General features: G+C 40.6%; 1 protein-coding gene across 2 annotated transcripts in view; it reads left to right on the forward strand.

Annotated features, from left to right (window-relative positions):
• The window catches only part of FAM53A (family with sequence similarity 53 member A), a 70,032-nt gene that overhangs the window by 15,464 nt on the left and 31,549 nt on the right, over window positions 1-23,019 (forward strand). For both annotated transcript variants that reach the window (XM_054632940.2, XM_054632939.2), the window contains exons 2-4: window positions 5,105-5,349; window positions 12,118-12,172; window positions 15,891-16,693. In XM_054632940.2, the coding sequence (XP_054488915.1) occupies window positions 5,272-5,349; window positions 12,118-12,172; window positions 15,891-16,693 (936 nt within the window). In that variant the 5' untranslated portion in view covers window positions 5,105-5,271. The remainder of the gene's footprint in view (window positions 1-5,104; window positions 5,350-12,117; window positions 12,173-15,890; window positions 16,694-23,019) is intronic.

The following is a 23,019-nucleotide window of genomic DNA, read 5'->3' on the forward strand; positions in this document are numbered from 1 at the left end:
AAAGGAGCTGCTTATCCCAATTGGAATTTTGACTCCAGCTAATCCTTTTCTTCTGCTGGGAGCAAGCTAAGTGCATGTATGGGATTGTTGGTAATAAAGTTTCCATGCAGCACTTAGAGCAAAGAGTGGAAAATAATGTGAAGTCACAGAGGGAGCAACTCTCTGTGTTCTCACAGGTCATTTTAATGCCATGGGCAGAAAAAGAATGGAACAGTGATCACCAAGAAACACCTACATTTGTGTTATGGGGAAATCATCTAAAAATCTTGTGATCTCTTCTTCTTTATCCAAGATAGAACTTCCAGAAACAGAGAAGAAATTGTTAGAAGTGTTTCAAACAAATGTAAATTTTCCCATTGAGATGAGCTGTTGCTGGAACATTTTGTCCTGCAGGATGCAGAGGAGGAGGAGGAGTGGGTTGGAAATGAGTCTGGCTGCCTTACTTTCTTAGAGCCAAGGAGAGATTTTTTTTTTGTGTTGGCTTTGTGTTCTTCATCAGGACTCTTCATCTCTTTGAAAGTAGCTTGTCAAACTGAATGAGCTTCTGACATCCTTTAATTGACTGGGAGGTTGGATAATCTGTATTTTTAGTAGTCTTCCCCAAAAAAGACACTAGTGATGTCACTGAGAAGATACAGAATTTGTGACATGAGCACTTCTGTTCTATCTCCACTGTTAATTTTGGCAGAGATTTTACAAGTCATTACTACTTGTAGCTGAACTTGCTCTCTCCTTTAGTAGTACTATAGAGATATAATAATGAATCTTTACCTTTCTCAGCCTTCAGAATGAATAGAAAAGAACTTTAAATCAGAGACAGTGGTGATACTGATTCCATCACAGCTCATTCTCCAGCTTTGAGGAATGTTAGCTTTGGCTTGCATTTGGAGTTTGAATTTTATATTCCATTTATTCCTTTTGATTAGTCTGCCTTTCGACAACAACAAAAAAATCTTCTCTTCCTCCCCACCTCTCACCTCTGCCCCCCAGCTCAAGGAGATCGTAGGAAGATTAAGGCTCTCCCAGGACAGAGACTGAGTAACATCTTTTGTTGTGTGTGTTTATCTTGGAGGTCTCAGCTTGCTCACTGTCCTACCTAATCAGGCTCCACAAAGGATGGGGTGCTCAGGGAAGGATGGCCATAATCTTGTAGGACTGCATCCAACTTGGAGCTCCAAGGCCTATTGTTATCAGCTCGAGGCTTGGAGGATGTTCCTGTTTGAACTGGCAGCCCCTGGCTCTGCTGCTGCTGCTGCCTGTGGTGACAGCAGAGGTGTGTCACCTGTGGGCTGTCCTTGCAGGCTCCCTGGAGGCCAGGGCAGGACTGCATTGTGCCAAGATCTCTGCCATGAGGCAGCTGAAAACATGTGAATTCAGCAGCATCCTCATTGCCCTAACAGGGATGGTCAAATGGTTCATAGTACTGAAAATCCAATTAGTGTGAAGTGCTGAGCAGTTTGAGAGGGATTCAGCCTGATAAGCATGAAGAGTATGATAAGGAGAGACTGAAAAATAAAGTTGGCTGCCTTTAAGCAGCTCTAGAAAAATAGCATGGTGGAAAAAGTGCATAAAGTAAACAGTTTCCTTTCTCTCTCTCTGTGGATCCATTAAACACATACCATAGCAGAGAGTCTCAAAATAAATAAACTAAACCCTCAAAATAGGAAAATTAAGTGAGGCGCTTCTCTCTAGGAGGTACTGAGGGACAAAAAGCTTACAAATACATAATAACAAAGATTTAAAATGACCATAGATAAGTCATTCTGAAAATCTCTTGTCTCCTGGCAGCCAATATTAATTAGCAAAGATGAGGGAAACAATTCCTTGTAGAGTATACATAGTTCAACCAGAGTGAACCAGGAGTTTGGTCACTGAGTGAAGCTGCTGAGGCTGCAGGGAGGATTTCAGACCCCTTTGAGCTGGTAAGTTTGACCAGTCAAAAGAGTCCAAATTGGGAAAGGAAGATGGGAGCAAAACACGTTCAAACCATGTTTCAGGAGGAGGTATCTAATTTCTAATTGAAGTAGAATATGTGTGCCTCAGTGCAGGAAATGCTGATTTCTGCTGGCTTTCTTGTGTGGGGGATTTGTTTTCTTTCTGACACTGTGGTTGGACAGGTACTTGGACAGGCAGTGTCAGCATCCCACAATGCTCCCACACAAACATTTGTGTCCAGTTCATGGCAAACCACTCTGGGGAGCTGATCCAGCTGGAAAACAACATTTCCCAGAAACAAAAGGAAGTGTTTTGGTTTCACCCAGCTATAAAAATTCCTTGATCTAGTTCTCTGTGATGAGCAGAAACACTTGTGCTGGCACTCTGCTGTGGGCCACAAATAGCCAGGGAAGAGAATGTGTTGGCAGCTGAGGTACATCAAACTGCAACCTAGAATGGCTTTCAGTGGTAGGAGTGTGATGGTGACATTTCAGTGGTAGGAGTGTGATGGTGACATTTTGACCACTTGAAACGTTTGTTGTGTCATCCTTAACAAGGAGTGCCCAGTAAGAACAGATTTCTGGTGTAAAACAGTTAATACCAATGTACTGATCAAGCACATTTAAGAAGGGTGAGAAGGTAATTCACTTGTGAAGTGTGCTTCTGATCTGAACTACAAGCCCTGCTATCAGGGTTGGGTTTCAAATTGAGAAATGGAATTTACTTGTGCTGGGGAGCAGGAGAAAGTGGGAGCAGCTCGATGAAGGCTTTTCAGGCTAATAGCACCTTTTTGTCCCTGCCCCATGCTTAAAAATAAAACTTTGTCAGTGGAGCATGTCTCCATTTGAAAAATTATTATAGTAAGTGTGAGCTGCTAAAATGAAACTTTCTGGGGGGGTTTCCACATTGCCTGTGTTTCAGAGCTGATTGGGTCCCATGCTGTCAGAAAGGGCCTGAATGGTTGCAGTGCCCAAATACTAATTTCAGTAGCTGGTAGGATTTATGAATGTGGGTAACTACAGTTCAGCATGATTCTGAAAGTGCTGTGCTTCTGTGATTTCATTTGCTTTCCCCTTATCCTTGGATTCAATTGGTTCATTAACTAAAGTCTAATGTCATTCTGTCTAGTCTCTCCTTACTTTAGCTTGTATTAAGCTGACTTAAAATTGCAGTGAAACATTTGAAGTACTAAGCAAAATATAATTAACTGATTACAGATTAGTTTTTCTCCCATCTTTGGTAGCTTTATTGGATTTTGATTTTTTTGCTTGAGGGAAATAAAAACCTACAAATTCTTCTATGGCTCTTCCTAATAGAAGTAATTAAACATCTGCTGAACTTTTCAGCTGGTTCTTAGCAGTGGAACCATTTGTCCTTAACATGGATCTGAAAGTCTTGCACCAGTAATGAAGTTCTTCAGTATGTTTTCAACCTGTAAAGGAACAACATCTGACCTCCAGTCAGCCTTTCTTGTGACTTCTATTCTGGATTTCCTGATTTACTTTAAACTCCACCAGGTTTGGAAGGGGCACAGCAACATTTGATTGTGCTGCCTTGGATACTGCTGTGTTCACATGCTTGCCCTCAAACTTGGCTTCAGTACTTCATGAGCCACAATTTGCTTTGACTGCTCACATTGAGCAGTGTAGGTGCCACCTTTACCAGTGAGTGTGTGAACTTGAGGGTTTTTTAATATTTGACCTGGTGTAATTTCAGAACATGATGTAAATATTTCAAGTCATGTGCTTTTCTTAAAGATAGGACACATGAAGTAAAAACAGACCAGCTGAATTCCCAGCTATCTGGGTAGCATTATTTGTGGTGGAAGAGCATTTCTAAGCATTCTATCTTACAGCAAAAAAAAATGATATAGATAGATATAGGAACAAGGCCAAAAGTTGGGTAGAAGTTACATTTATGGGATAGCTCTCAGGCTGAGGGAGGCTGGTGTGTAACAGACTGCTGTGAAGGTCAAATAGTGCATGGTTAGCATATGAAAAGCATATCTGAGGATGTACTTAAAGGCAACAGGTTTGAAAGATAGTCTAACATCACCATTACTAATATTAATATCTTAGATTTAAGTGGGTTTAACTTGACTCAGCCTCAAGTTGCTTTTTTTGCTTGCTACTACTGGTTATTTAAACAGCTAATTAATAGTGTAGAAGAGGCAATATTTTATGGAAATGTTATTTGAGAATAATTTTCTGCCTTTTTTTTAAACTGTAGATGTTAAAACTAGAAAATGTAAGTAAGCTTATGGTCCTGGTGGCATCAATGTTCCTTCCCAAAGCCTCATGTTTAAATTTGGAAATACCTCTAAGAAGATCTCTTCTCACTTTAGATTCCATAAGTGGTCCCTGAGCATGCTTGGCCAGCTTAAATCATCAAGAATGGTTAATGCAGGCCACTAGAGAGAGAAAATATGTAGAGGATTTTTAAGATAAGAAGAGGCAGCTGATGAACCTAGTGCTTTTGATTTAGATGACTGCTCACAGAATAAAGATATCAAAGCTGTTGTCTGTGATGCTTTTGTGTGTATGGGAATCTGTCCTGGTTACCAGATCTGGTGTTTGCTGACAGGTAACAATTATGTAACCTTTAAAGAAAAAGCTGAAAAAACCACAGGGCAAGATATTAAAAGTAGCTGAGGGTTTTGGAAGTGTGTATAGTGTTTATTACCCACTGTTTCACTTTTGTTTTTAAGAGGGGATTAGTGATGAAAAAGTAATGTAGACTGCTTTAACATGCCAAATAGTGTTAAACATGCAGAACAGTTTGGTGGGTAAGTGCCTGTCATGTGCTGTTCCAATATACCTGGCTTAGGCTTCAGTAGTTTAAATGAGGGGAAGATTTCCCTCTGCCTTGGATTAAACTCCGAGGTAGAAGCAGTTCAGTAGCAGGAAACAGCCAAACCATATACTCTGATCTGCATCATTAATGAGTCTCATCTCCTTTCTGAAATTTTCATCAGTGAAATCTCAAATAGGAGTATTCTTTCATGAGGAGAGATGTATAATCTGCAATGCCAGGCCATCAGCACAGGTCACAAAGTGATATATTTGCATGAGGGAATAGTCCAAATACGAGTTGTGTTATTACAATACTAATTATTATATATGCAAGAATTTTTCTGACTTTTTCCTTTTTTTCTAATCCAATTTTACAGGAAAGCAGACATGATACACTGACAGCATTTGGAAATTAACTTTGGCAGTAAGATGGAAGCATAAATCTCAAGATTCTAGACCAAAACAGAAATGGCTCATGAGTATTGAAAGAAGAGACTGAAGAGCCTCCAACACTTGTGTGAGCAGTGGAAAAGGAACAACTACCATGGTAACACTAATAACAGAAAAGCTGCAGAACCAGAGCTTGGATGATCTGACCTGTAAAACATACAATATTAATCTGGTAAGGATCTACCAAAACAACATGAAATAAATGTGAAATGCCAAGTAACTCACAAATGCATAACAGATTTGAGAATGCAGATCAGCCAGAATTCAGCTATTTGAGTTAGCATTGATTTGCAAGGTTGGTTGAGAGTTGTAATGGGAAGGAAAAGTGGATCTTCAGTGTTTAGTCTGTTTCTGAAGTGATGCTTTCTTACTTTAATGATCTTTTAAAACTTGCTACTTCATTTTAAATAGCAAAAAGCCAGATTCATGAAATAGTGTTCTAATGACTAAAAAGGAGTATCCAAGCATCTCAGGATTCCTTTTTTACTAGCAAAATGAAAACTTCAACCCATAGAAATGTGTCCATACAGTCCAGGTGCTTGATAGCTTTATATCTGAAAATCTTTCACTACCACATAAGTAACTATCAGCATTGGGCAGAAGGAAAACAGATCATCAAGCAAATACAGTTAACCCAAAAGTCAGGTTGCTACCAGACTGTTGTTGTTCCTGGTAGAGTGGATCCTGGCTTTTTCAGTGTCTCAGATGTCTGGTGCTCTGAAAAACTTTGTAGTTTATAGTGTTATTCTTGCTGGTTTAATCTCTGGGTGCATTATGTGGTTCAAGCATGCAGTTCAGGCATGAAGGAGTCTGTTCTCTTCACATCTCTCTTGTGAATGAAATAGCTACTCCAGAGTGAGTAATGCAGAAAAGTCTCTTGTCACTTCCAGGTGCCTACCTGAGAACCCTGAAACCATGTTCTGTATGGAATGCACTAATTTTGTTTTGCTGACTTTAATTACAGTGGCACCCTTCTGTAAGTCAAACTTCAATGTTCCAGTGGGACACAAAAGAACTTAACTGAATGTCAAGGTGTTGCTCAACTCAAGTCTTGTTACTTTTTAAAATAATCAAATATTGGACCTGAAGTATGTCAGTTACTTTTAAATTCTGTGTTGTAACTTATTTAAACAACTGAACTGCTTCCTTATTGATTTCAAGGGCCCAAAGCAAGTGAAGTATACCTTGAATGTGGTGGAATTTGTGCACAAGCACCTGCAATTCTCATGTATGCAGTTCCCTGTCCAGTAAGGATATGTAACAGTGGACATTAATCAAACAGTTTTATTTTCAAAACTGTAGCAGGTCCATTTAGAGTTCTTACAATAATTGATTTTACTTTTATTTCACCTGCCCCTTAGATATGTGCTATTCTTGAAAGACAGATTTAAGGTGTTAAAATGATGTTCTCTCTCAGGAGAAGTGCATACTTAGCTTGCATTTATTTTGTCTGGTTTGACGAAGCATTTGGGTCATGCAGTTTGTAGGAGAATCTGCTGTATCTGTGAACTGGCAGTGTCATAATTTGTAACTAAACTCTGGGGCCTAATTGTGAGCCAATAATGACTTACAGCCAGTAGCAGTGTTTAGTGACAAACATGTAGCAGCACCTTGTACTTTCCAGTCTTTTTACCAAAAGTCACTGAAAGTTTGGACCACAGACTCTAATAGCAGAGAAGGACATATTACTGCTTTTACACTGTGTGGAGTCTGCACAGGAGTGTTTTGGCTGTAATGTGTTGCAGGTTGGTTGCTTTTTATTCCTCTCCTTATCTGGACTTTTAAAAAAGCATGAAAAAGAACAAGTAGAGCGGAAAATGGCACATGATGTCTCATCAGTTGTTTCGTCCTCAGCCTTCTCCTGTTCCTCTCCTCCTTTTATCTGTCAAGTAATTGGTTTTGTAAGTGCTGTAGTTCTTACAGAAAATAGGTTCTGAGGACAGGAACAGGTTCTGTTTGTACACAATGGCACCCTGAAAAAGTGTGGAAATTGCATAGTGAGGTGTGGAAGTAGAGAAGCAAGTGTGAATAAAAGTGTGCAAGTAGGTTGCTCCCTACTAAAAAGGATTCATGGAAGCAAATAATGACTTCCTGACTAAAATGAGAACCTAAGATGATAAAAAATGTGCTTTTTCCACTGGTGAAGGCAATTGCTAAATGTCACTAAGAGAAAAAGGCTGCTGGTGATGGTTTGGTATCACTGCTAGCACATTTAGGCTTTTTGGCAAGAAGTTCAGGTTAATGCTGTAGTTTCTTCTAATAGCAGCAGTTTGGAGCAATTCTGAAGTGATCTTGGCTGGACCTTTTGTTACTTGTGCTGGCACAAAGTTCTGTGACACCATGTGGTGAACCTCATTGTGAGCTGATTGAGGATTAAGACCAACTTTTCTTGCCTGGGTTAATATAGTTAAACCTTATCAGTTTTGTGATACCTTTTACTGTGCATCTGCACAAGTGTCTGGGCACAAGTAGATAAAATAGCTGGGGAAAAGCTATTCTGTTATACAGCTCATGAATGAGGGTTATAAAAGAAGAAAGAATGGCTCTTTCAAAGCCATGTACTGTGCAGCCGAGCTGGGCACAAAGACAACATGTATAGGACAGAGTACACTTTTTCATTTGTGTAAGCTGTGTGGTGACCAAGTACCTCTCTTTTATGTTGTAAAATACTGGCTGCAGCTTTTTACTGCTCTGTTAAATGGCATGCTAATTTTCCAAGCTGGTGTAATTCAGACAGTGCATGCTCAGTGATGTTGTACAGCCTTGTCCTGCACCTGCCTTCAGGAAAATGACTGAGTGACTTGCTGTAGAAGCAGGAAGGTTGTCCCAAGCTTTTTTCCTCAATTTGGGTATTGTAGCTCACAAAGTAGTGTCCCTGGTTGCTCAACTCTACCTCACAAAAGAAGTGAGAAGTTCTGTGAGCACATTGTGGCTTTCATGAGTTGACAGCAGCACTAAATCAAATAGTTGGTTTCTAGTCCCTTGAACTCTCAAAACTTTTTTAGAATTCAAAAGTCTTGGATTTGTCTGTATTCTGACTAAACTTGTATCTTTTTCATATTGCTGTATAGAATCACATGTTGGTTTGTGAAGTAACAGTATGTGAGCTGTAAGACTTCAAGGTGTGGTAGTAAGGAAACATGAGCACTGCCAGTCAAGGATTTGTGAAAGGAACAAGTTTTGCTGTAAAACCCCTTGCAGGCATGTGGGGGGAGTTTGTCATTTTTAATTTTTGAGTCTTATTTATGTTAAAAGATGTAGAATTAGACTCTCTTCCTCAGAGGAAAAGCCACTGTCAGACTACTTGACTTAATCACTTCTTTGCATCCTGAGAAAAGGTCAAAGTGTTCCTCCTCACTATTTCATATCCAGTCATATTTGGAGGACATTTGGTAGAGAGACAGAGGTCTGGCATGACTTATTCAGACTGAGTCACATCTGTATGGTGGTGGTTAAATTAGTATTTGAATGATAAACAATGGCTTCCCTGTGGTTTGGAAAGGATGCTGATAAATTGGAGGAACTCAAATATACTTGGAAACTGGAAAAAATGCCTTGAAATTAAAGTCATTAATTTTAAAAGTATGAAGATGAAGTTGTCATTCTGAGTATAATGAGGAGAGATAGCACAGGCTGTGAAGTCCTTAATGCAGCACATTGGAGTGTAGAAGAATAGCCAGAATTATTTTTGTTACAGTTGGCTTCTGCTAGCAAAGAACACTTAAAATTAGTGATGTAAATTATAATTCATTGTCAGCCTCACTTGCACAGCTCTTCCACTTAGTTCAGACTAGGTGTCTTTTTGAGTGAGTATTTTAATGAAAGAACAGCTGTTAAGATTCAGAAAACCAACTGAAACTTGCAGCACTGTCCTAGATGTTGTACCACACCTTTCCTTTCCTTTTGGACACAGTCTGTCCAGCTGCACAAAAGAGATTCTATTTATGAACAAGCATTTCCAAGTAGATCCACTTCTTGGCATGAAGCAAACAATTCTAACCTCAGGTGAAACTTGTAGTTTCATTGTTTTATGTGTTTATCTTAAAATATGCCATTATTTCCCTAATAAATTCTCCAAAGGCATGAGATCTCTGTGGATGTTTTATCATCTATTCAAAAAGCAGTAGTTGCAAGATGGATGTGTTTCCTCTTCAGGAAAGTGACCTTGTTGAATAATTTGGCCTTATTCTAAGGAAAATTTCCTTCACACAGAGGGGTAGCAGACTTCCCTGTCAAGGTTCTCAGCAATTGCAAGCACTTTTCAGGCATAATCACAAAATAAAGTCTGAATTGAGGAAGCTTCAGGTAGCTCCTAGCACAAAGGGAATGACTGGGGGAGGGTAGAGCGTGGCCAGCCCAGGAGGGCTGATAAACTGGTTCAGTGCCCTGTTACAGTAATATCTATCTAGTGGGACTTGTGCCATGTGCTGTATAGATTAAATAAAGAAATCCTCCCTCCTATAAAAATTTACAGCCTGACAGGGTCTTCTCAAGTTTAGGCTTCCAGAGGTAGTTAAAACACACCAGCAGACACTGTTTCCAAGTATTTTTCTTTCAGTTGTAGAAAGCCAAGCATATATTGTAAAGGAGATTTGTTACTTGCTGTTCTCTTAGTCACTCAACCCTTATTTCAGTGCCTTGAGCTTTTGATAGAAATAGTGCAGCTTACTCTCCCTTTCAGCATGTGATGTCACATGTCATGTTCTTAGAGTTTTTGGTCTGAATCTCCAAAGAATTAGCAAATTTGTGACTTAGCAGGATTCTGTGTAAGAGATGCCAAGTTGCAGAGGAGATGTATCTGCTTTGTAATGGAACTGAGCACTGACTTCTCCAGAACCTGGTCAGAAATAGCTGGAAGGACAAGGTTGCTGTCTGAGTTAGGGAACATTGCAGTTCTCTGGAGGACACAGAGTCTGTGTGTATGTGATCCTGCTGTTTCCATGGTGCCCCTGACAAATGGCTCCAGTGCTCTGCAGTTGTCAAAGATAAAGTAGTTTAGTCTAATTGATGGACAAGGCTTTTTAAGGTGGTAAAAGTACAGGTAATCAAATAACTTGGACATTCATGAAGAGAAGCTTTTAAAAGATGCATTTGGCTGAAAACTGTAAAAACTTAAGTATCAGCTGCCATGTAGGATTGTCCTTGAGATTCTTTTCCTTATGGGTATTGAATATCTTGGCCTGTGTGAATAAATAGTCTTTTAAATAGCCCTAACTATTATGCCCATATTAACTCATCTTGTTACTCTTTTCATCTGGCTCAGGATAAATAAGACTTTTTGACACAGAGTTTTGTTATGAAAACACATTTTCTGTAGCTACTGTCTGATAGTTGAATAGGTTGATATTGCCTTTTATTTGGGGAATGATGGAAAGGAAGAATTTGTTGGAAGATCTTATCTTTAAGTCTCTAATTTGTCCATTTTCCCTTTAGGGACAGCTGAAATGTAACTACTGTTACCTTAATGTGGTCCTATGTTTCACATGAAGCTGGTGCCTGATTAAATTGAAGATGGGTACTGGCTTTTTAAATGTGAATTCTATGCAACTGGCAAGTTGCAGACTTCAAATGGTTTGGACTAATTAACAGCAGATCCAATGGAGATTTAAACTTGGGGTTCTGCTGTTTACTTAGAGTAGCTTCTTTAGAAGGAGGTTATAAATGTGTTTACAAAGTAAAAATGAAATGGTTTGTCTTATAATGCAGGTGCTGATTAAAAAATAAGATCAAAAATCTCATTGCTGTCCTATCCTTTAATGTGTTCTGTTATTTCCTACCTGTGAAACAATAACACCAAGGGAATATTACCACAGCTCAGTGTTTGTCTCTGTGGGGCTCAAGGATATAAAGTTGTCACTAGCACTATGTGCTGCTGTACAGAAAAAAAAAGAAAAGGCTTTGTAGCCCAAGGATGTTTGTTTAAAAATTGACTTTGTATCTGGAAAGGAAGTGTATGTACAATGCTATCTTCTTTGGCTATACACAAAGAACAATGTTCACATAAAGTGTGTTGCTGTTTTTTAAAGCAATCTTCCTCTCCATCCTGAGGTGGTGGTGGGGGAGTGAATAATGACCCTTGGCTTGATGGAGCTATGAGCCACTTATTTATAGCTCCTTTATAGGATGCTGGATTTGCAGGCTCTGTGCTTTGTCTCAGAAATCTAGACCATTAAGAATGCCTTTGTAGTAATATTTTTTTAGGTAAATTAGTTACAAACTTGTCTTACTGTGTAGATGCTACTGATGAGGCTTAATTGAAGGCCTTTACACACAGACCTTGTTTTAAGCATGGCTGTCATGTTGTTTTCCACCAATAAGCTGAGATTTAAAAAGCAGTCAGTCTGCTAAAGATGTTTTGATGATAGAAAAGGTATTTTTCAATGGCTTTTCTACTTTGCATGTTTTTTCTTTTTACTACTTCATTGATTGTAAGAAAATGTAAAATACTAATAAAGCCTGATTGGAACAGTGTTCATGGTGGGGAACTTCAAGACCTTGTATATTTAATTTAGATAAAGCTATTCCTATCCCTTAGTTGAAGATGAAGTGTTTAGCCTTCTAGCCTTAAGATTGAAAATGGAAACCCAACTGCCAGATTGTAATTTCCTCTCTGCTGAAATGAGAATTGGATCAAAGCTCTTTTATTAAGGATGAATTATCACTCTTAATTTTCCAGTTTATTCACATGGGCTAATGTTGTAACTCTTGAAACAGTTTGATACTTAGCAATATATCAGAAAACATTACAAATAATTAGGTGCCAGAGGCTTATTTATAAAGATCAGCTGTTCAGGAATTTCTTCAAGTTACATTGGAAAACCCCATTTTTTAAAGGCATTGTTAGCTGCACATATAGGAAAACTAAAAACTGCATGCACATTCCTTGAAGTGAATGCTGACTCTTTCCACAGTTAAAACTTTTTTTTCTGATTGATTTCAGTACTCATCTGAGAAGCTGAACAAAAGTGGCAGCTTGTTCCCTTTCGAAATCAATGGTAAGTTCTTCAGAAACCTTAGCTGTGTTTTACTGAGGTAATTGGTATAGCAAGCAGCCTTTCTTTTGTAAATAAGGTGAGGGGGATGGAGCATGCTGCTGTAGAGCCTGCTGGTTTAAGCTGGTCTTTGAACAATACTGGGAATAGCTGGTTGTTAGTTTTGTACTTGTGATCTGCTTTGCATAGTAAAAAGCCCGTGTAACTTTTTTTTTGTTCATTATCTGCCTTGGTCTGCAGAAGCACACTAATGCTGTTTTTCATGTTAAGCATCTTCAGATTCCTCAGCTAGTAGAAATCTTTGTACACCTTATTATATTCTTTGCCACACAGACCATCCAGCATGATGCAAACCTGAAGCTGAAGTCCAGTGCCCTCATAGAAGTGTTATTTGCTTTTATTCCCCCTTGGTCCTATTAGAATAAGCTTCATCTAGCAAAAAGAAGAGTTCCAGTTATTGATATGTGAACTTTGTACTGCCTTATTAAGGTGTGGAGTTGAAATTTTGCATGTTATGTTTTCTCTGAGCAAGGAGGACTTTTATTTGCTCAGTGGGATTCCTCATAAAATGTGAATCTTGGTTTGTGAGAAGTTTCAAATGGTGCTTTGTCTAAATAACATTACCAACTAGGCAGGTATCCTGGTGGGAGTCTGTTATAGACCACCCAACCAGGATCAAGAGAGGCAGACAAAATACTCTGCAAGCAGCTGGGAGAAGCCTCACAATTGCTGGCCCTTGTTGTCATGGGGGACTTCAACTCGCCAGATGTCTGCTGGAAATACAATACAGCAGAGAGGAAGCAGTCCAGGAGGTTCCTGGACTTTGTGGAAGAAAACTCCCTGATGCAGCTGAGGGGTGAGCTCAGCCTGGGGAGAGAGACCCTGCTGGTTTCAAACAGGGAAGGACTGGTGGTGATCAGAGGCTGCCTGGGGTTTGATCCTTGGAGAAAGGAGCAGGCAGGCATTAGGAGAGCTGCCACCTGGAACTTCTGGAGGGCAGAAGTAGGAGGCTGGTTGGCAGAATCCTTTGGGAGGCAGTCCTGAATGGCAGAGGAGTCCAGGAAGGCTGGATGTGCTTTAAGAAGGAAATGTTAAAGGTGCAGGCTGTTGAAAGATGAGCCAGTGGGGAAGATGATTGCCCTGATTAAACAGAGAGCTTTGGTTGGAGCTCAACGCTAAGGAAAAAAAGCCAGGAGAGGTGACCTTTGGAGGGAGGGGAAGGCAACTCAGGAGGACTATAAGGATGTTGTCAGGTTATGCAGGGAGACAATTAGAAGGGCCAGAGTTCAACAAGAAGCTGATCTGGCTACTGCCATAAAACACAATTAAAAATGTCTCTGTAAATGCTTCAGCAACAGAAGGAGGGCTAAGGAGAATGTCCATCCTTTACTGGATGCAAGGCTGATACAAGCTGAGGTGCTTAATGCCTTCTTTGCCACAGTCTTGAACAGTAAGACCAGTTGTTCTCTGGGTGCTCAGCCCCTTGAGGTGGGAGACAGGGATGGGGAGCAGAATGAAGCCCCCATAATCCAAGGGAAAATGGTCAGAGAGCTGCTGCATCACTTGGACCCACACAGGTCTGTGGGGCTGCATGGGATCCACCCAGGAGGACTGAGGGAGTCATGGGTGGGCTCACTGAGCCACTCTGGCATTTACCAGCAGTCCTGGTTCTCTGGGGAGGTCCTAGGTGACTGGAGGTCACCAAATGTGGCACTCATCTACCAGCAGGGCCTGGAGGAGGATCTGGGAGCTACAGGCCTGTCAGTGTGGGCTTTATGAAAGGCAGGTCCTGCTTAACCAACTCAGTCTCCTTCTCTAACGAGGTGACCTCTCCTGTGCATGAGGGAAAGGCTTCTCATGAATAGCAGGTGACAGGACAAGAGGAAATGGCCTCAAGTTGCACCAGGGGAGGCCTAGATTGGATGTTAGGAAACATTTATTCACTGGAAGGGTTGTCAAGTATGGAAACTGGCTGCCCAGGGCAGTGGTGGAGTCACCATCCCTGCAGGTATTTAAAACACATGTAGATGTGGCACCTAGAACATGGTTTAGTGGTGGACTTGGTGGATTTAAGTTAATGATTGGACTCTGATCTTAGAGCTGTTTTCCAGACTAAATTATTAGGTGCTTCTGCCATGTAAACAATTAAAACACAGATTCTTGGCATTTTTATTTTTACATTAAACTTTTAAATAAGTCTCCTAGCCTGGAAGAAAGCTTCTGAAGGATTTTAAAAAATCAGGTGAGTTCCAGCTAGGAAATTGTCCTACAGTAGATGCTAGGAGTTTTATACATTAGCTGGACCCTATTGTGTTGGCTCTTTTACTTGCATTGAATTATGGATGGTCCCTGCCTTGAAGAGCTTGCATGCTTAAGGCAAAGCACAGTATGTGGTTGTACCCATCTGAAAGAATGGAGGAGGAAGGACAGAGGAATTCTAATAAAACATGTTTGAATAGGCCAGCTGTCTGCACAGTTAAATGATTTTGAGACAATAGGGTGTTCTTTAAATAAGATCCAAATAAACAGGATAATCCATGACATACTTTGGGCATGGAACATGTACAACTATTTGGGTTTGCAACTTTTAAAGCTACTCAGCAAGTCTTTTAGCTGTTTATTACTCTAAAACTTAGTTTAGAAAATCAACCATAGGAATATACTAGTATTCAATGTTTAGGCTCTATCTAGGTTCTTAAAGTAGGTGTATGGGAAAAAATGGGTATTTTAAATGTTCTTTCTTTAAAGCCAGGATAAGTGAAACTTATTTGGCTAATTGGTTTAAATTAGCAAATTTTCTAACCAAGCATGAAGCACTGTTAGCTGGCCAACAGTTTTGCTGCTTTTCAATTTGCAAATCCAAAGTCTGCTGTAGTTCTTCTTACACTTCATTGTATAATGTGGAGGAACAGCTGTAAAATGTGCAGAATGTTCTCAAAGAAACACTTCACAAAAGAGTGAGAGGCTGCACTGGCAGACTGCTTTTAACCCAGCATTGCCACTTCAGATGAGAAGTTGTGCACTATGTCTGCATTCACAGTAAGACTTGCAGGAGGTTTTTAAGGGATACTTTATTTTATGCATTAAATTAAGATTTGGGGTTTTTTCTTGTAGTCAGAGTGTAAGGGGGGAAGCAACAGTCTTCATGATTTAACTTTATACTGTTTCTAATTTAAAGTTTTTTAGAGCAGAGAATGTGAACACCCTTTGGAAGTTTTCTTTAATAAGGTGTTTTTAATAGAAAAGCATAAGAGCTAAATGAAGAACAGCAGTTTGAAGTGATTATCCAGCTCTTGCATAAAAAAATAAAAAGTTCCCTGATGGCTTCTTGCAAGAATCCATGTCTCAACAGCTTCTTGTGTTGTTAATCTGTTTTGGTTGTACCTGAGCTTGTTCACTAGTCTGATTTAATTGTAGTGTGTGCTGTGCACTAGGAACCTTTCCTGTTGCTCACTGAAAAAAAAACAACCCATTGTGGTTATTCAGTGTAAAGGAAAATGTATTAACAAGGAATGCCTGGATTGGTTCCTGATTAAATACTTTGGTCTTTGTGTTTTTGAATTTTCTACTTTTTTTTATAGTGTGAAATTTTGATTAGGAACTGAGTACTTATGGCTCATCCTTCTAAAGATGATTTTGATGGCTTTACATGGAACGATTTGTGTTAAGCCTAGTTTTTTTTCTCCTTTCACCTCTCACCTGTATCTTCTCTTGCTTTCAGAAGACAGTCCTTGGAAAGCTTTAAATGGGGGTTACCCAATCCAGCCTGACACCACCAGGAGCTCAGCTTACCCTTTCCCAGTGTGCCCGTTCAGCACCGGCGCTGCCAGCAATGGCAGCCTGCCGTGGCAGCAGGAGCCCTCCAGCACGTCCATGGTGTCGGGATGGATCAGCGAGCTGAACCTGAACGAGAACTCGGGCCAGCCCCTGGCGCCGCCCACCAAGCGCCACTGCCGCTCGCTGTCGGAGCCGGACGAGCTGGCGCGCTGCCGCTCCCCCTGGAAGCCCGGCAGCTCCAAGGTTTGGACTCCTGTGTCAAAGAGACGCTGTAACAGCGGTGGCAGCGCTACCTTGCAGCGCTGCAACAGCCACGGAAGTGCCACCTTGCAGAGAAGCACAAGCATCAGCCTGCCACAGAACATCCTGTCCCTCAACAACGTCTTCACCATCACCAGCTTCAACACCTCTCCAGTACCCAGGCCTTCCTCTGCCAGCAGCGGGTTTGTGGACAGCAGCGAGGGCAGCACGAGCTCCAGCACCCGCTGGAATTCCGGAGGCCCTTGTGACTTTAACCCAAGGCGCCGCCTGTCCCTCTCCCAGGAGCACATCACCGAGACGGGGAATCTCTTGCCTTCAGCCAGCAGCACTCCCACCTCCACACCCGAGCTCAGCCGGCGGCAGGGCCTGCTCAGGTGCCGCTCGCAGCCCTGCGTGCTGAACGAGAAGAAAAGCCGGCTGAAGCGCAGACGGGAGGAGGATGTACGATGGAACAGGCCATCCTTAGACTTTTTTAAAATGACACGGGTGAGATTTTGCTTTGCTCAGTGTGGGAAGGGTGCTCTTTTGCAGAAAGGTTGTTTCTAGATCAGCAGCACTGATTTGTAGGTGTTGCAGGTTTGCTTGTGCCCTGGGTCTGTCACCTTTGGCAGGAGAGCAGGTTGCTTGCGCTATACCCTAATGCTACTTAGGTTCTGCCTGTGGGACCCAGTTCTTGAAGTGCATTCTACTTCATATAGAATGTTGAGAGCTCTGAAAAGATGCTTAAAAGCAGAGACCACAGAAAAATAGCTTGCTTTTTGAAAAGCAAGGAGGCCATGGGGAATGCAGTAGACATGGTAGCAAAAAGTTGACAGTGTTCCCCAGTGCAATGATTTCGGAGTAATCTTCCTGTAAATCTGTTTGATCAGGCCTTCCCTTGGTTTGAGTAATTCTATGAAGCTAAATAAGAACAAGCAAACCTCTGTATAAATGGATTAACTAAAGAAGCTTCAAATAAGCAGTTGGAAAGAGATAGTATTCTAATATGGCAACTACACGTGCTCTAGCTCAATGGAGAGGTGTTTTCCTCCAGAATTTTATTTAGAGTTCTACTTCCCTCCTCATAGAGTAGAGGTGCTGATTCAAGAGCTAGAAAACTTCAGTTCATGCCTATACTTTGTATGTAATGCAAATGCATGTAACAGAACTCGCTTCTTTGGAGTTTCTTGGTCAGCAGAGTTGAGTGCTACAGTTGAAAGTGTAAAACTGAATCTAACATTATGGTCAGAGAACACTTTGTGCTTGTGAATATAACCCTACTGCCTTCAGTAGATACCAGAGTTGGAAGGTTTGTGTGATAGCTCTGTTATGACCACTGGTGAGGAGGCAGTTTGCAAAAGTAGCAGTAAAATTGTAAGGAAGGGACATAGTTGTGCACCAGTGTCTGTATGTGATACACTGTGCAAAAGAAAATAGAAAGAAAAAGAAATAGAATAGGACACAGTGTTGGCTAAAACATGCAGTTTTTGGTACCCCAGTATTAGTAGGCTTTACATCAAAATACCAGTAAGATAGATACTGGAACTATCTGATGCTAACTGATTTATATCCACTTGGGTAAAAGTCTGTGGTGACAACTGTCCTTCCCTTTTACTTTTGGAAACGACTTCCTTATATCTTAAAGGATTTTCCTCTTTAAAAATATAATATTTTTGGTGGAGCTGTGGGGGTAAAGCAATCTGTGTAGTTACTGATAAGATTGATAATCAATTCTGTTCTAGGTATGACTAGACAGTGTTCTGAGTTTTGGCTAAGATGCAAGTTTACTAGTTAGCTAATCAGATTTTACCTGTTTCTCTGTGTTAATCACTGTTGGGATTAGTTTGCTAATCTAGACCAGAAGTATTATTGGATTTGCCTTTCAACTGCCTGTGTGGTCTAATGCAGGTTTCTTTATATAAAATTGAAAACCTGCCCCTTTTTTGGCTAGGCTCAGTGCTTGCATTCTTCAAGCTCTGGAGGTGAGATGCAATATTTCAGGCTACTGAATAGCTTCAGTTTCTCAGATCTTGCACCTTTTTAAATAATCCATACATCAGTGTGAATGGAGGAAACCTGTTACAGCCCATGTCTATAGGAAGTTTTTTTGGCTGTTAGAATTGCTGCAGAATTGTATATGCACTAATATTTATCCAGTCTTGACTGCTTTTCCTGTAAGACTATTTTGAAGTGATGATTTCATGATGAGTAGTTTATTATGCAGTGTCAAGACCTGATGCTTTCTTTCCAGCCATTTCAGTAGAATCTTCCTATTAAGATACTACTGTGTTTTTATTCCAAGGCACAAACTATAGCTTGGAAATACATCAATTTCCAAACACGCTAAACCTTAATGAAAGCGTCTGTTGAAAAATGAGACAATTACTGGAAACATTTGAAGCAAAAATTAAGTTTCCAAGGAATATCAGGGTTTTTTAGAATGTCAGCTGGCTTACCCATTTTATTTTAGAAGTCTTATCTTACCTTCTCTGCATGCCCCAAATCCTAGCAGATGTATATGCTTTGAAATTTACATTGTGGTCTTCAGCAAAATTACTGCTGTGCACAATGTCATGAGCTAATACTACAGAAAGCTTGTTTTGAAGTGTCATACAAGGTGTCCTATATCTGCATAGAGCTCAGTGAAGATCAGGCTACCATTAGGGAAAGTTCAGTAAGTCCTTCCTTTCATGTATCTTGATGGCTCCTTATTGTTTCCAAAAATACCTTTTCTGTGATTTCAAATTCACTTCCAAGTCAGTTTATGAAAGACCTCTGTTGAAAACAAGCACTTGTAAGGATTTTTGTTTTAAGCTTTACTGCAAATATTTTGATGTTCTCCAGTCTTCCTAAAAAGCTCAACTTACCAAATAGTTGCTCAAAACCAGGTCAGCAGTTAGATAATAGTGCTTGTGGAGAACTTTACATAGGGCAGATATGATTTATGATAGATCTGAAGGTGGTATATTGGAGCCACAACTGCTTGAAGATGAAAGTTTTGGGGCTGCAGACATTTCTGCCAATGCTCTGGTGTCCTGAGAGGTTTACACAAACACCTGCTAAAGTTGCAGAAGTCTTCTCAGCAAGGAATTCTCTCAAATCAGTATTTATCAGCACTAAATAATTACTTCAGCTTGAAGCAAAGGCTCTTACATCTCAATGAAGATCTTGAATAGCTGTGGTTGGGTGAAGCTTTAGAGGCAGAAGGGGATGAAAGGTGTGTTTTGGTTTGATGTGTTTTATTTTCTTGTTTTTGTTTTGGTATTGGCTTTTTGTGTTTTGGACTTCTTTTCACTACTGAACTGTTTTTTTTTTTGCTAGTTGAGTTCTGAAAACGTACAATCTTGTTGATTGTTGTTTCAGTTCCTATTAATTTAATAAATGTTAGTGCTAGAAAATCAAAAGTCTAATTCTGAAAGCAAAGTTTCCATTGTCATTGCTTTTTAAGTTCAGAATTCATTGATGAGAAAATTCAGATTATTAATTTATCCATGCCTGTTCTTAATTTCTGTCCTTGTTCCTGGCTTGCTCCTTCCACTGTTGCATCTTTAATATTCTGATTTACGCCTTTATTTAGAAGAGGTAAAGAAATTGGGCAGCTCTGAATACCATAAACTGTTTATTTCTATGTACTTTGTTTTATTCTTCCACAGACCTTCACACTTCACTGCACTCCCCCTCTGGTTTAGGTTTTCATGCCCTCTTGGGAAGGAATATGCCATACCTTCAATTCTCATGGAAAATGCTGCATTAATATCCAGTAAAGTGATTCATGTATGTAGAAAGAGATTGAAGTGTTCAGGCAGATTTCTGTTCAGGCCTGCTTAGCTCTCACATAATGCTAAATTTGGGAAGGATCTTTTCCTGCACTAGAAGCTGAAAATTCAAACTTGTGAAACATCAGACCTAGGACACGAAGACAGCTGTAAAAACAAGTGGAAAAGACTGTAGGAAAAGATAACAAAAGCAAGAGCTGTTTCCAGCCCCCGAAGGCTCAAAATTACTTTCTCCATTCAGTTTTGTGTGCAAGGAGAGCTGTAGGAGTTGTAGCGCAGCAGAACGCTGTGTCTGTGCCCTCTGAGCACTTGTTCACAAGCAAATCAGAAAGAAGAATGAGAGGAGAAGCTGGCTGCAGCGAGCAGTGCCAGCCCTCCTCCCTGGCAGCAGACATTGTGTCACCCTGCTGTTTGGAGATGCCTGAGTGTGGCCAAGAGCCTCTCCGGGCTTGTGCTCTCCTGCAGCAAATCCACTCTGTCTCAGAGGCTGCCACTGAATGAGTCAAGGTGGTGTTTAGACTGCTAACTGCAGTATGAGGAGAGAAATGTTTCTTTACTGAAGTGGAAACTGCTGAGTTTTTTCCAGTTTTCTGCTTTGTGAGTTATGTCAGTTGATCCTGAGGTGCGACAAGGCAAGAGCAGCCAAGAGGTTGCACATGTTTTTTGGTGTGTAAGCAAGTTTTACTGTGACAGTGAGATTTAATTCTGTTTTAGATCAAACAACACACTGTAGTTTGAAGTCTTTCTGGTGTTCAACATTCTTGTGTTACTCCTCCCCCAGTGTGGTGGCATGAGGTTCCAGAGAGTAATAATCCTGGTAGCATACTTTAAAATCCCAAACTGTTTGTGTTTTCTGTGAAGTGGTGCTTGGTCTGTTTAAATAGTTAACACCAAATACCTGGCTTTATCCACATAAGTAATAGTTTCAACTATTGAATCCTGGGGCACCTCATGCATTAATTAACATTAGGGTGATAAGACAACACAATGAAGAGTTTTAGGGGTTTCTAAACAGTCAAATAACTCAGGACTGAAGCTGTACTTTCCTAGTACAGGGTGCTTCTTTTCTTAGAAATGCTTGAAAGTCATCTGGATTTTCTACTACTGGGTTTTCTTGGTACTGAGAGCTCCTAAGTGCCACACCAGGTCAGGTCAAAGCTGCAGCTGGCACCCTGCCCAGCCAGAGCAGCTGCTTTGAGGGATGCAGGAACAATGAATGTGCAATGTGATACTTCCTCCAGCATGGCCTGGCTCCTGCCAGTGTGCATCTTGGGGCTTTCAGAGTGTGCATCAGTGGTTCAAACTCTGACAACTGCTGATAGAGCTATTTTCTATTGATAATCAGCTTTTTAAATCCCGTATCTTGGACCTGCATGGTGTTAGGCAACAATCTAATTTTTGTAAGCAGTTGTTCATCACCTGCAACACCTGAATGCTTGAGTTAGTCTTCCTTGAAGTTTCAGCTCAACAGTAGGCAAAACATTTGAATAACTTTGATCCTTAAAGTAAATTGAGTTAAAATTGCTATATGACTACTGCCTTTATGCTGCAGGTAGCAGTGGTGTAAAGGCTCTGTATAGGAATGAGGGTTTCTCACAGGGTGGGTGTGAACAAATGAGTCAAATACATCAACTTTGACCAAAACAGCAAAATTAGTATCAGTTACATGTCAGAATAAGCAGCAGGACTAGTTGGTAGTGATTTCAACAGCAGTTGGTTGAAACAGCTGTTTAAAAACATACACAGAAGCAGAGGTGAATTTTGGGGGTGGATTTGTGAAGGGTGGGAGGAGAAGGCAGTACTTAATAAAAGGCACAGCACATCAGCAGTGTTGCAACTGAACTTGGGTCAGATGGGTCAGATTGCTGCTGCTTTTATTACAGAGGCTTTCCTGGTAACTCCTGATCTCTGTTGTGCAATCTCTACATCCACTTACTTGGTTCATTTGGGTGGGCCAGTTTGTAGAAGCCATTGTAAATAGCTACAAGGGTGAGCTATAATACCAATTATTTTATTGAGTTATATAAGCCAGGGTAACAAAATGTGTGGTTGCAGTCTGAGAACTACCAGGCAATGGCTGGGTTTTGATCTTTGAGGTTACTGTAATGGTTAGTATGGGGACAGGTTTATGCATTAGCCATACTGTGACCTCACTAAGTTTAAGCAAATGTAGAAGCATTCTTTTTAATTCTTTGAATTCTTGTTGTGATTAGTGTAGTGAAGGAGCTGCTCCCTTTTGTTAAGCTCTCTCCCAGGTTGCTGCTTTAGCTTGTACCAGATAAAGAAGTGATATCAAGTCCCTCACTAAGCTCACAGGGTGCCTGCCCTGTGAGTCAGGGCTGCACTGGCTCAAGTAGGTTAAGTGCTGGCTCATGAAGTTCATTCAGATTGCGTTCTGGAAATAGTAAACATGTTGCTTTAAATAGCTTGAGATGCTTATGTAAAGCCTGTCTCTCGTAGCCTCCTGTCTAAATGGGAACAAACAGGTTATTTGGGGTAGATGGCAGTTCTGCTTGTGGAGTCAGCAAAGGCTGCTCTGTGCCCTGCGCACGAGTGCAGTGTGATTTGGGGAAGGTCTTTAATTACAACTGCAGCACTTCATTACTTCAGCTCCTGTGATTCACTTGCAAGATGTGCTACAGCACCTCATGGTCAGAATGTAGGTCTGGCTTTTCCACCTGTGTCTGACATGTTGCAGTTCAGTGGTGCAGGGATGGTGCAGCACTGCTCAGATGGAGTGGGTGGTACATGTCCTTACACTCTGTGTGGGTATCTTATGCTGCAGGGCACCCTCAGTGCCCTTGGGTTTTCGAATATGGTTTGTGGAAAATACAATACAGATGAGTAATATGTACAGAAGGATTGGGCTGGGGTTGATTGGGGTCAATGAAATGGTGGCAAACATAGATGTATAACAGTAGTAGTTTTCCCTTGTATAAGATTGAGACCAAAAAGAACAGCTATGAATGAAGTACTTGAGCCAGGAACAGAATTTTAGTTCTTTTTTAAAAATGAAATGCCTATTACCAGGGGAGCCTTTAACTTCACATTTGAAAA

Source organism: Agelaius phoeniceus, chromosome 4, assembly GCF_051311805.1.
Source record: "Agelaius phoeniceus isolate bAgePho1 chromosome 4, bAgePho1.hap1, whole genome shotgun sequence".
NCBI classification, from domain to species: domain Eukaryota; kingdom Metazoa; phylum Chordata; class Aves; order Passeriformes; family Icteridae; genus Agelaius; species Agelaius phoeniceus.